At 33.1% G+C, this 13,012-nt stretch overlaps 1 protein-coding gene across 2 annotated transcripts; it reads right to left on the bottom strand.

The window, feature by feature from the left end:
• Window positions 1–275: 275 nt before the first annotated feature.
• On the bottom strand, window positions 276–8,275 carry LOC132171121 (beta-glucosidase 17-like). Of its 2 annotated transcripts, XM_059582350.1 has the most exons (13): window positions 8,100–8,275; window positions 7,843–7,912; window positions 6,219–6,277; window positions 5,978–6,053; window positions 5,600–5,677; window positions 4,451–4,538; window positions 3,743–3,995; window positions 3,115–3,230; window positions 2,252–2,469; window positions 2,116–2,147; window positions 1,392–1,494; window positions 1,185–1,287; window positions 276–610 (listed from the first exon to the last, which is right to left on the bottom strand). In XM_059582350.1, the coding sequence occupies exons 1-13, from the start codon at window positions 8,232–8,234 to the stop codon at window positions 406–408; spliced, it is 1,536 nt and encodes a 511-aa protein (XP_059438333.1). In that variant the 5' UTR covers window positions 8,235–8,275; the 3' UTR covers window positions 276–405. The 2 variants fall into 2 exon arrangements, with proteins under 2 accessions (XP_059438333.1, XP_059438334.1); XM_059582351.1 differs by lacking the exon at window positions 5,600–5,677.
• Window positions 8,276–13,012: the final 4,737 nt, after the last annotated feature.

Here is a 13,012-nt window from a genome sequence, read left to right as displayed (position 1 = left end):
TTTTGAAAAACTCACTCTTTTGCCTGCATTCGAAAACATAAAATTATCAACTTTATCCTCAAACCGGGTACTTTTCGCAATTCCGTTTAAAAAAACACATTCAGCCTGCAATGCGGCGTGGCCAAACACACTCTTAAATACTTCTCCAATTATTCTTGCTTTACTCTATGGTTTTTTCTATATAAGCAAGTTCCATGTGATGGTTGAGTAGCTGAAGCATAGCATATTAGGTGTAGCAAGAATGTTAGCTGCATATTTTAGTGGTTGATTACTTGATTATACTAATAAAATCAAGACATTTTTCATCTTTTTCATCACAGATTGCTAGATGATATGTTTTTGCTTGCAAAAATTCTTCAAACGATTCTGCATACAACAAACCAGATGTCTCTACAAAGTTAATTGCTACTCAGAATATAACAAAGGTGGTCTTGTGACATTTTCCTTTTGGAGGAAACTTTTGAACCATAAAGCAGATTGTTTGGAGTACCTTTTCAAGTCATTTTTGTAATCTACGTAAGTGAGGCCAAACTGAAAAGTATAACCGAATTCCCACTCAAAGTCATCAAGAAATGACCACACGTAGTATGCCCTCACGTCAGCTCCAACCCTGCCAAATTAAATTGTGCCTGTTAATTAGCAGGGGTGGAACTAGCAATTGGTGTTTTGGGGGGTGGGCAGCAAAATTAAAAAATTTGAGAGGTAAAATTTTAATTTTTAAAAATTTAAAAGCATTTTTTAAAATTTTTGAGGAAAACATGGCCAGCCCCCAAGGAGCCACGTAGTTCCGCCCTTGCCCGTTAGTACCTGCTTTGAACTCAAGAATGTAATAGATATGTCATTTATTCAGATTAATTGGGGAAAAACACCTCGGATACCCTTATCAAACGAAAGAAGAAAGAAAATTTAGCTTGTTTGAAAAACCAAAGTGATCGACATATGAGTTGGCTTTCTTCTAGACTTCTTTCCTAGAAAGTTTTTGTGTGTTCTTTCTGTTGTGACAAAATAATTCTAGGATCTTAAAAAGCACATGCATGTTATATGCTCATTTTTCCGTTAGATTTTGCCTCTATGTGTGATTTCTAAGGTAGCACATAAGATTATGAAATGGGAGGGACGAGAATTTGTATTATATGTGTTTTCCCAAAGAAGACGAAAAAAGAATTATATGCATGTGCACTCACTTGATAGCCTCTGAGAGATTCGACAGATGGTTGCGATGGTAGTTTAACCTCAAGCTATCATTGAGGGCATCTTGAATCGGCAAATAGCCTTTACCATCGACTCCTGCAAAGAACATATATATATATATATAGGCTTGATTTAATGATTGTAATCTCAAGAACACTAAGTAAAATGTATGTACAAGGATAAAATGTTGTTTTTCTTACCGTTTTCTGTGATGTAAATAGGTGGATTGTTGAAACTTCTACTTACATAGAGCACAAGATCTCGAATTCCTCTTGGATATACGTAGAGCCAGCTAGAAGCAGTCTACAAAACCATTTGTAACGTAGCAATTTGCTTAGTGCAGCTACTAGCTAAGCATATTATACTCATTTATATTGAAAATGGAAACAAACATTGTTGCATAAATCTCTTTTTATTAAACTAACATGTGTTTAAACTAGGGTTAACGATTTTGATACGACCCACGAACCCGTCGTAAACCTAACATAAAATGAGTGAATTAGAGTTAAAGGTTTTAACCCATTTAATCAAATTGATCGGGTTAGACTTAGACTATATAGTCTTATTCCCATACTTTGATCCTACCGGATCCCAATACATAACATAAAGGCTAACAATTTTTTTTTATACGACTCGCAAACTCCACATGAACCCAAAATGAAATTTAGCAAATTACGGTTGAAGGGTCTTACTCGTTTAATTAAATGGGATGAGTTAAAATTAACTTATATAGCCTTAATTATATCCGTTCTTCGATCCAACTCGATCCCGACACACAAACTAACATGAATTGTCACCCCTTGTTTAAACTCATATGATTCTTTTATATATATATATATATATATATATATATATATATATATATATATATATATATAACATTAAATACATGTCAATTTAAGGGATTTGAGAGAGAGAGATTACTGGTTGACCAATAGGAATGCCATCTTTGAACACTGTGACAACAAATAATGTGATGGTGCATGTGAGTGTCAAATGGAAACATAAGATTAACTTGAAAATATTTAAACTCATCAAGGAAGAGGATTGTGAGCTTAACTGGTAAGATTTACACGGCTATCAGTTGTGTAACTTAGGTTGATGCTGCTGAAAGATGAAGAGTCTTCTGCATATCTTGCTGTGTAGTAATTTACGCCAAGGAAATCATATGAACCTTTCAACATCTCCGATTGCGATGCAGTAAATCTGGGCAGTCGATTCCCCAACAAATCTTGCATTGTCTCAGGGTACTCACCAAAGGTAACTGGACCAACATACCTACACAAATAATAATAATAATAATAGCAATAAAAATAAACAAAGAAAAAGATTTGTGTTAAATTAAAATAATTACTTGTTTTAAAAGATAAAATTAATACTTTAACAAATAGCATACAAGAAACCTTTTTCTTTGAATTGTTGAAGGTATAAAGTAGTCAATAATACTAGAAAAGAAATTTGAGCTGAATATGGTAAAAGTTACCCAAGATTACCAAAACAGATTTATCTAAGTATTAAACTCTGTTTTTTTTGTTGAGAAAAATGATATTTCCTATAAAATTTTCCTTAACCAAACTCCCTGAATTTTCACACGTTTTGAAAGTACTAACGAAGTTCAAAAACTCTCAATTAATGGTATCAAACTTTTAATTTCTTTTAATTACCCTCGTCCAATAGAATTTTTCGTTAAATCTTGTCAAAATTTCTAAAATGACAATTTTTTATTATAAAAAAATAAAATTTGGTATAAAAAGAGTAAATAATTGATATACATATATTGTCGATCTCTCAAACTCATAAATTTAAGTTTTAATATTAGTGTTTGTTTCAAAAGATCTATGTGAAGAACATGCTTAAAGACTGTCCAAATTATTGCCTTCCCAAAATAAAAAGCTAACAAAAAATCCAACTCATAAAACTTACCATCCAAACATAAAATCAAGAGCTCTCAAGACAGCCTTGCGGCAAGCAACTGTTTGGAATTTGGGCACCATCCAGTAAGAAGCTACTGTAATCGAAATGTTTCCCTTCTGTGAAGCCTACAATATCAAATTCAGTTAACCATATCATAATTTTTTTTTTCTTTTTTCTTCCATAAATAATGTTTGCTTTTGTCCATTTAAATATAAGCAATGATTTTGTTGAGGTTATCCCACATCGGTTATGGAAGGAGCTAGTGGTCGGTTTACAAGTGTGAGAGAAAGCTTCACTTCTTGAGCTAGCTTTTGGGGTTGAAAGAAGCCTAAGACCACCAAATACTAGTATCAGAGCCTAGGTTCAACCAACAAGTTTTGGCCCAATAGTTTACGAGAGAAACATGTTGTCTTTGCTCCAACCCAAAGCCAGATGTATGAGGAAAGATTGTTGGGTTATCCCACATCAATTATAAAAGCGGCTGGTGATCACTTTATAAGTGTGAGGAAAAGCCTCATCTCTTAAGCTAGCTTTTTTGAAATTGACAGAAACTCAAGACAACCTAACAGATTTTAATTGTTTGACTCTAATAATTTATGCAAAATAGTTATATGAAACAAATGTTAGAAGCACAAACCTGATACTTTTCCCTGTACAATTTTACAGCAATTGCGTGAGAAAGAAGCATGTTATGGCCCACTATATAGGGTTCTGTCCCTGAGTTCCCAAATGTGCAATTTCCAATATAGTTAGAACATCGACCAGGTGCCTTGGTGCCTGTTGCATACCCTCCACTGGCAAAATAATTTGGCTCATTGAATGTAGTCCAATGCTTCACTCTATCACCAAATTCTTTGAAGCAAAAGTCCACGTAATCTCGGTAATCATCCCTAATTGTTGGAATTGATCGAATGGAAATTACTTAGAAGGTTGGATACGAATATAGTTTTCCTCCAATGTCCATATAATTATGTTACAGAGATTCCCAGCAATTTGTTGCGAGAGTTTTCATGGGACTTACCTGCATGCCCGAAAGGGTTTCGGGCAGCCCGCCACCTGTTTGGGTATGCGGGTTTTATAAGAATTGTCTCACACTTTTTGTTCGGACCCAGTACCTATTTGGGCAGTTAGGTCCAAAAGAAAATTTCTCACATTTGTTGTTCAATAGCAATTCGGGCAACAAATTGCTAGAAATCTAGATGACTAGATTTATAATTCTCATATGCATTTTTAATCAAGCGTATATATTTTAGCAAATGATGTGATTGCGTGCATTTTAAACAAATATCAGTCTAATAGATAAAATTGTGCAAAGAACACTTGTTGATGCTGGTCTCAAACTTACACAATGTCTGGGCTTAAGAATCCATGATACTGGTCTTCAAGGGCTTGTGGAAGATCCCAATGGAATAACGTTACTAAAGGTTCTAAACCTGCTCAAATTGTAGTCAAAGTTGATTAGAAAGAGGCTTTGCTAAACCCCAAAATTATGATAATTAGCTTAACTGTTGGCACGTGGGATAGAAATTCTTAGTAATTTTGCTGTTTTGATTAGTAGCAATTTATACAGTAAATATAAGAGAGTTAATATGGGCCCACCTGTCCAAGCAAGTTTTAGGTTGCCCACTTATATTTGTTTGGGTAAGTGGGACCTATAAAAACTCTTTCACTAGCTTTTTTTTTTACCCAACTCAACTCTTTTTCTTTTTTTTTGGGTAAAGTCTATTTAACCCTCTCAAACTACAACTCCAATGACAATTTACTCCCCAAACTATCAATTGTGACAATTTACCCTCCCAAACTATCAAAACAATGACAATGTACCCCCAATTTTAAAAAAATGACAAAATTACCCTTACTAAAATAAAAATACTAAATTTTATTTTATTTTTTCAAAATTTTAAAGGTATTTTTGTCTGAACATTATATAGGGGTAATTTCGTCATTTTGCTACCATTGGGGGGGTGCATTGCCATTTTTTTGGTAATTTGGAGGGTAAGTTGTCGTAACTGATAATTTTGGGGGTAGATTATCATTAATGTGGTAGTTTGAGGGGGTTAAGTGGACTTTACCCTTTTTTTTTTGAATTGTGAATTTCAACTAGAAAAAAGAGTTGAGATTATGTTTGGATGATGATAAAGAAAATTAATGAAAAATTATAATAAAATATAATTAAAAAAAAATTTGTGGTGGTTTTAAACCACCCCCAGTTGTTTGGGGGTGGCCGAGCCGCTCCCGAGGGTTGATCAGCTACCCTCGAATATTATGAGCCACCTGCAAATTAGACAAGGGTGGAAAACCGGTCGGGGGTGGGCGGGGTGGTCCGACCACCACCCATAAGTATATATTTTTATTAATTGGGTTGAAATTTTTTTAGATAAGTTAAAAATTTTTGAGTTGAGTTGAGTAGGGTTCCCAAACATTAAATTTTGAAGAGAGAGTTAAGTTGAGTTGGGATAAATTTGTTTCCCAAACATGCTTAGCTAAAATTTACCTTGATAGATGAGCTCATTTATGAGGTTATTGTAGAATTTGACACCTTTCTGGTTCACTCCCCCGCTAATTTTTCCCTCTAAGGACAAAATTAAGCTTTAGTTAAATCAGATGTTACTTGGAATATGTAGACCATGTTGAGAATGCGTCAGAAAATATATATTTTAAAGCCAAAAATGGGTTTCTAGAAAGAAAAAAAGTTTCATTTTAAAATGTGTTTTAACCCATTTTTATATAGATTTAAATTTAATAGACTGAATTAAAATAATTTCCTTAAACCTAAAAGAAAACTTTGTCCTTGAGAAAATCATTTTTAGTAATTCTTCATGTTATCGACCTCTACACAAAAGTTGAGTCTAGCAATGATCTTACAACTTACTTGGTAGTATTCGGGGCCATGAGATGGAGAATCTAAAGGAATCGAAACCATTTTCTTTAATCAGAGATATGTCCTCCTGAAACATTAATTGCCACTCTTTTTATTAAATTGACCCCCCAAAAAAAAAAAAACTTAGAACACATCACATTAATCTATTTAAAATAAATGTGATAAATAGGTGTGAAGAATAGTATTAGTCTTTTAGTTTATTGGATAAGAAAATACAGTAATTTAATCATACCTTGAAGCCATAATAGAAATTATCAGCTATATTCCCGTTGGTATGGTCCGAAATTTTTTCTGCCCCACAAAATATTAATTATAAGCAGTCAAGGGATTGGGTGGTAAACAAAATAAAATAAAAAAATATATCAAACACCAAACTACAGTACTATTACATAGAAATAGAAAACTGTTTTTTCTTTTAATTACAACATGAAACATATGGCATCTAGTTCTTTTTTACTGAACATTTCTTTTCCCAGAAAATGGGAAATAAAAACAAAGCATAATCAAGTAAGATGGAGTTTGATACAGATCCTTACATGAATATAATATGCATGGATTTTTTTATTTCAAGTGAAATAGAAAAAAATTATTCATGATAGAAATTAAATTGTAAAGAAATAAATGTGCATATATGTGTTTTATGTGTCATTTAAAATTTTTAAATAATGTGATACCATTATATATCATGATGAATACCGTTAGATGTATCAAATAAAAACAAAATTTTTATTGTAAAGTAATCATGAGAAATGAAGTGAAGAAGTTGTCATAAGATTACAAATGAAAGGGACACTTTGTCAGCAATGATTCACAGAATTTTCCTTGACTTTTAGGTAGGTTAGTTGATTCTATGTTAATTTTCCTTGACTTTCAGGTAGGTTAGTTGATTCTATGTTTAGGTGATATTTGCATTCATTATTCTAACTTTCTAAGTTTTTAATAATTAAAGTCCATTAACTTATGGGTACATGCTGGTTAATTATTGTTTATTCAATTACCCACCAAATGGGGCTTATTTAAGATGAGTTAAATAGTTTTTCCAAAAAAAAAAAAAAAAAAACAAAGAGTTAAATAGTGATTAAAAGCATGGGCAGACCAGGATTTGTAGTATGAGAGAACGAACTTACATACATAGAGAGATACTATATGTATGTTTAAGTAAAATAAATATAAACTAGTCTTAAATTTAATTTCACAGTAAATCGTAAGTTATTATTGCATACAAAAGTTATATGTTTTAAAATAAACTAAAAATGATTTATAGGATTCAAAAAATATAGGTGCATTTACTATTTAGTGTGAACTCTTTCTTTTAGCAAGAACATTCAAATCTCTTAAAAACAACATAGTCAAGCCAAAATAGTATTGCGAACCGAAAGTCACTAATTAAATGGGAGCAATGAATATAGAAGATTCGTGGGGACAAATTTATAAAAAAATCATATCTTAAGAAGATTTTCAAAATGTTTGGAGGGACATTCCCCCAACCTAGTACGTGCTTTCGCCCCTGATTAAGAGTAAGCTAAGCACTTAAGAAACATTAAAAATGTTTGATTTCTTTTTTATATGAATCAGTGGTTGATATCTTGGAAGTTTTTTATACATGGGGTTTGATCAGGACTCATGAGCTTTTACATGTTTGTTTTCTTCATTTCTTCTCCTGCATATTTATTGGGGACTGTATTTCTCTTTTTTCTTTTTTCTTTCCATTTTTCTGTTCTTTTTCTTTCTGTTCCTCAAAAAACTCAATGAATATAGAAGCACTATACGCTAGATTGACAAGACAAAATCAAATATATTGGGAAAATGTCTCAAATTCGGTAGAAGGAAATATTCATGCACAGAGGGAGAGGGACCTGGATGTATCCTAGTGAAAGTATCCCATATGCTGGACCCTTTTCCATCTTGGTGTGCAGCCCCTTCGTACTTCAAAATGAATAAAAGCCACAAACATAATCTGAGACTTCGATAAATATAATTCTATCAAATATTCATCTAGCAATGTTTAGCTGAGAATGTTACGTCAGCAATATTGAATTATAAATATTAAATAAAATTATAATATCTAGTATTTCTCGTTTAAAAATGTAATCGAAGTTGGTTGCATATATACCTGGTAAGCACTTGACCCCGCTCCGAACACGAAACCGGCCGGAAAATCTGTCCGGCTAAGACTCTCAGTGCAAGCCAAAGAAGAGGCCAGAGCAAGGAGGTAGAAGAGGAGAGGATGCTGAAGAAGAATTTCCATGTCTCAGTTTTTTTTGCTCGACAGCACTCTTTGACTCCACATGTGTTGTCAGGTGCAAATGCTTGATGACTGCCACAATTCTTAAATATAATTAATTTATACACTTTTTCCTATCCATGTGGTGGATTTTTTTTAGTATCGTGGATTACATGGCTTAATATATATATATATGAAAGGTCACTGCCGGGGCAATTTTGTTGTATATTAGTGTCACGGAGGGGAACGGGGATGCGGGATTAATAATTAATTAATATAAAATAATATTATATTTTAATAAAATTTAATAATATTATAAATATGTTTTTATTCCAAACACTCTAAAGAAAGTATTGCATTTTAAGATGTAATTATTTATCAATCATCCGCAATTATTTTGAAGTTATTTTCATTTAAAGCAACATTTAATACCTTCTTTTAACTTGCGGTCTCTATTATATTTGTTGTTATCTCTACTTCACTTCACATTTAAAAAACATATTTAAGAGATAATTCAAACTACATGCTGTTAACGACCTTTGCAGATTGGAAATTTACTTATGCTAGCAGAGATGCTAACCGTGCAGCACATGCATTGGCTAGATGGGCGGTAAAGCAGTGTATGGATCAAGAGTGGGTCTCCAACACTCCATCTTGTATTTAGGAGCTAATTGTTTTTGAACAGTCTGTAATGGTTTCTGATGATTAATGATAATAGACAATATTTTACAAAAAAAAAAGAAAAAAAAAAGGGGGAAACTTTACTTTCGAACCCTAAACTACCGCATGTTTTAAGAAAATCTCTCAAAATTCAAAAACTCTCAATTTACACCCATAAACTTTTAATTTCAATCAATTTACCTCATTCGTTAGTTTTAGCCGTTAACTTCTAACAAAAATGCCTAAAAAGACCAAATTGCCCTTCAATTTTCCTTTTTTTTTAAAAAAATAAAAAATAAAAAAAATAGTCTGGTGACCTGTGAGTTAGGCCAGATCCACGCTAGGTCATGGCCAAACCCGCATGGGTCTGGCCGTGACCCAGCAGACCCAAGTTGGATTGCGGCCATGATCGAGCTGTGGGTCTGCTGGTGACCCAGGCATGTCTCGACCAGAGACCCAGTACTGGGTCACGGCTGCGTGTCTACGACCCATTGTGGGTCTCTGGTCGAGACTCACCTAGACTGTGGGTTAGCAAACCCACGGCTGGGTCACTATGGGTCTTTTTTTCTTTTTCTTTTTTTAACTTTATTATTATTTTTATTTGAAATTAAGGGTAAATTTGTAATTTTATAAAAAAAAAATATGAGTATAAATGTCATTTTATTACTTTTAACATTTTAAATTTGACGGAGGGGGGTAAATTGATTGAAATTGAAAGTTCATGGATGTAAATTGAGAGTTTTTGAATTTTTTTGGGAGGTCTTCTCAAAGCGCGTAGTAATTCAAGAGTTTAAAGTGAAATTTTCCCTTAAAAAATCAAAGCTTAAATAGTATCAGAAATAAGTCAATTGAATAGTCAATCAAGTGTATAATCGTGTTTGCATTGCTTTATCTCTGCCAGCAATCTTTTTGTTGTTGTTTTTGTTTTCTTCATGAGTTGGATTATTTATTTGTCTCATTCTTACCCGTTACTTTGTTTTTTAGGTTAAATTCACTTTACCCCCTAAAGTTTTAAGGGTTTTTCAATTCGAACCCCAATGTTTAAAAATTGGCAATGTATCCCCCTAATGTTTCAAAAATTTTCAATTCAGACCTTCCATTACTAATTTCCGTCAAATTGGACAGAAATCATCTCACGTACGTCTCACATGGAATTTTAATGCCCTCTATTCCAATTTTGCCCTCACTAAAACCTATGAAATTATGTAATTACCCTCAATTTCATAGGTTTTAATGAGGGTAATTACGTAATTTTATAAGTTTTAATGAGGACAAAATTGGAATAGAGGGCAACAAAATCCCACATGAGATGCACCTGGAATGATTTCCGTCGAATTAGATGAAAATTAGTAACAGATGGTTTGAATTGAAAATTTTTGAAACATTAGGGGGGTATATTGCCAATTTTTAAACATTGGAGTTCGAATTGAAAAACTCCTAAAACTTCAGGGGGTAAAGTGAATTTTCCCCTTTTTTTTTTAATTAGTTTTCGCACTGACTTCTCATTATTTAGGGGCTATTATTTGAGTTGTCCGCCCATTTTATATTTTTTAAAAAATTTTTACTTTAAACCCCTGAATTATCACACGTTTTGAGAAGACTTTCTTAAATTTTAAAAACTTTCAATTTCATCATTTGAACTTTCAATTTGATGTAATTTACCCCCATCCGTCAATTTTTAAGCGTTAAAAGTGGTAAAATGACCATTATACCCCCTACTTTTTTTTAAAAAAAAAAAATTAAATTTACCCTTAATTTCAAATTAAATTTTTAAAAATTTTATTATTAAAAAAAAATCACAAGGTGACCCACGGTTGGACCACTTTGTGACCATTTTTTTTTTTCAATTTTTTTTTTTTTTTTTTTTTTAAAAAAAAAGGAAAATCGAAGGGTAATTTTTTCTTTTTAGGGGTTTCCATTAGGGCTTAACGGTAAAAATTGACGGAGGGGTAAATTGCATAAAATTAAAAGTTCAATGGGTGAAATTGAGAGGGGTTTTCTTAAAACACGCGATAGTTCAGGGTCCTTTGTGAATTTTTCCTATATTTTATGGATAGAAATTTCCTCCAAATTAGTTTGGAGGAAATATCATTCAACCCATTTAAAATAGTGTCATGTGTCTATAAACATTTAAAAGGTACATTAAATTTAATTTAAATTAATAAACTGTTATTAATGACGTTAAGAATTTAATGTGCCTTTTAAATGTTTATAGACACATGGCACTATCTTAAATGGGCTGAAAGATATTTCCTCCAAATTGGTTTGGAGAAATTTCTGTCCATATTTTATTAGGGAAATAATAGGTGTTCTTCTAGTGTTCTCCTAGTATCCTCCTAACTGTGATGTGACTTTTAAAATCATCAATAGATTAAAAGTCAATAATGATAATTTCAAATTCAACGATAATTTTAAAAGTCACATCGCAATTGAAAGAACACATAGCATTTCCCATTTTATTATGTTGTAATTCTCATATCCCATTCACCACATTGAAGGAAAAAGGAAAAAGAAATGGTGAAACTTCACTTTAGACCCCTGAATTACCACCCGATTTGAGAAACCTCCCTCAAACTTTAAAACCTCTTAATTTAGACCCTTGAACTTTCAATTGCAGTCAATTTGAACCCCTCCGTCAGATTTTAAACGTTAAAAGTGAGACAATGACGTTTATGCCCCTGACTTTTTTATAAAATTTCAAATTTACCCTGATTCCAAATTAATAAAAAAAAAATTTTAAAAAAAAGAACTGTTGCTCTCCTTCACACACGAACCCTAAAAAATACAAAGAGACCCGTCGAGTGGAAGAAAATCTTCAAAGGCGTAATCTCAAACCAGACGAATCCAAACTCATGCAAAAAACCAAAAACAAGAACACTCTCAAATCTACCAAAAACCATAAGCCGAACAAAACAAAAAAAAGGGGAGTAATTAACTTTTCCCCCATTAACTACAACGCATTGTCACTTTGCCCCTATGAACTGACAACTCTACTGCCTGACCCCATCAAACTACCATTTTGTGCCCAAACCCCTCTTCCGCCAGTCAAAGACGTAACTCAGACGGTTAAAGTGACAATGCGTTGTAGTTTATGGGGGCAAAGTGACGGGTTGACCACCTAAAAATTTATTTAGCCCAAGTATAATAATTGCTAGTTGCCACAAAAAAAAAAAAGAAAGAAAACTTATCAAAAGTCACGTGACCCCACGGGTCAATTTGACAAAGGTTTCTTCTCATTTTCTAAAAAAAAAATCAAAACTTCTTTTATTTATTATCACATCAATCAATTCATTCTTCGTTTCGTTTCTCAAAACTCTTCTCCAAACACACTCGTGAACTTATCAAAGCAAACTCCTTGTCGAGGATGGTTTGGCGGCCCCAAGTTGACTGAATCCAAATCCAGTTGGGACAGGTTAGTGATGGTTACTCATCAGCCTGGCCACCTTTGGTATCCTTAAAAAAGGGTGTTGTGAGATCTCGATCAAGTTAATTAAGGTTTACCAAACACATCAGAGGATCTGTGGAGCTGCTTCTTGTGAGACCTAACCCATCACGATGCCCAATAATTCAATATGATGGGTGCAGCAGTCTGCAGTGTTGGTGCAAATTGGGCACCTAACTTTCTTCTTGCCAATTGTGTTGCTTTAGCCACCTAACAATCGTTTCTTACAAGGCTAGGTGAATGGGGGAAATTAACCATGAGTAATAACTCAGATAGAAAGCTTTCAACTCAAGGCAATAATGGCTACTAAATTATTGACACATATGGTCAAACATCCATATCAACAACAACCAATTGTTTATGCTACGATTGCAAGAAAATAGGTCTTTAGCGACCACATGCCATCCTCGCAAATACTTTCTCGTTATTGCTCAAGTGGCAGCGACAATATTGTCATCGCCGATAATGTCTAGGGCCGTTGCTAATAGCTTCAAAACTCAAAACGATATGTCGTCGCTGATAATGTCATATCAGCAAGGATAAAATGTCGCTGATACTTTAGAACCCAAAATGAGTTGTCATCACTGATGATGATGAGTTAGTCGTTATGGATACTTTGTTATCAATGTATAAGTATTCAACACTCTCTTTGAGCAAAATATGATTTACGCTTAATTAAAAATATGAATACAAAAAGTAT

This window comes from Corylus avellana, chromosome ca2 (genome assembly GCF_901000735.1).
Source record: "Corylus avellana chromosome ca2, CavTom2PMs-1.0".
Lineage (NCBI taxonomy): Eukaryota > Viridiplantae > Streptophyta > Magnoliopsida > Fagales > Betulaceae > Corylus > Corylus avellana.
This window is presented reverse-complemented; position numbering and strand designations above follow the sequence as displayed.

Excerpts from the sequence above, each read along its gene's own strand:
- LOC132171121 (XM_059582350.1), bottom strand. The coding sequence starts at position 8,234 with ATGGAAATTCTTCTTCAGCATCCTCTCCTCTTCTACCTCCTTGCTCTG. Across the intron at positions 6,278-7,842 it reads TTTCACTAGGATACATCCAG|AAAAAATTTCGGACCATACC; the intron begins GTCCCTCTCCCT and ends TTTGTGGGGCAG. Across the intron at positions 3,231-3,742 it reads TGTACAGGGAAAAGTATCAG|GCTTCACAGAAGGGAAACAT; the intron begins GTTTGTGCTTCT and ends TTGATATTGTAG.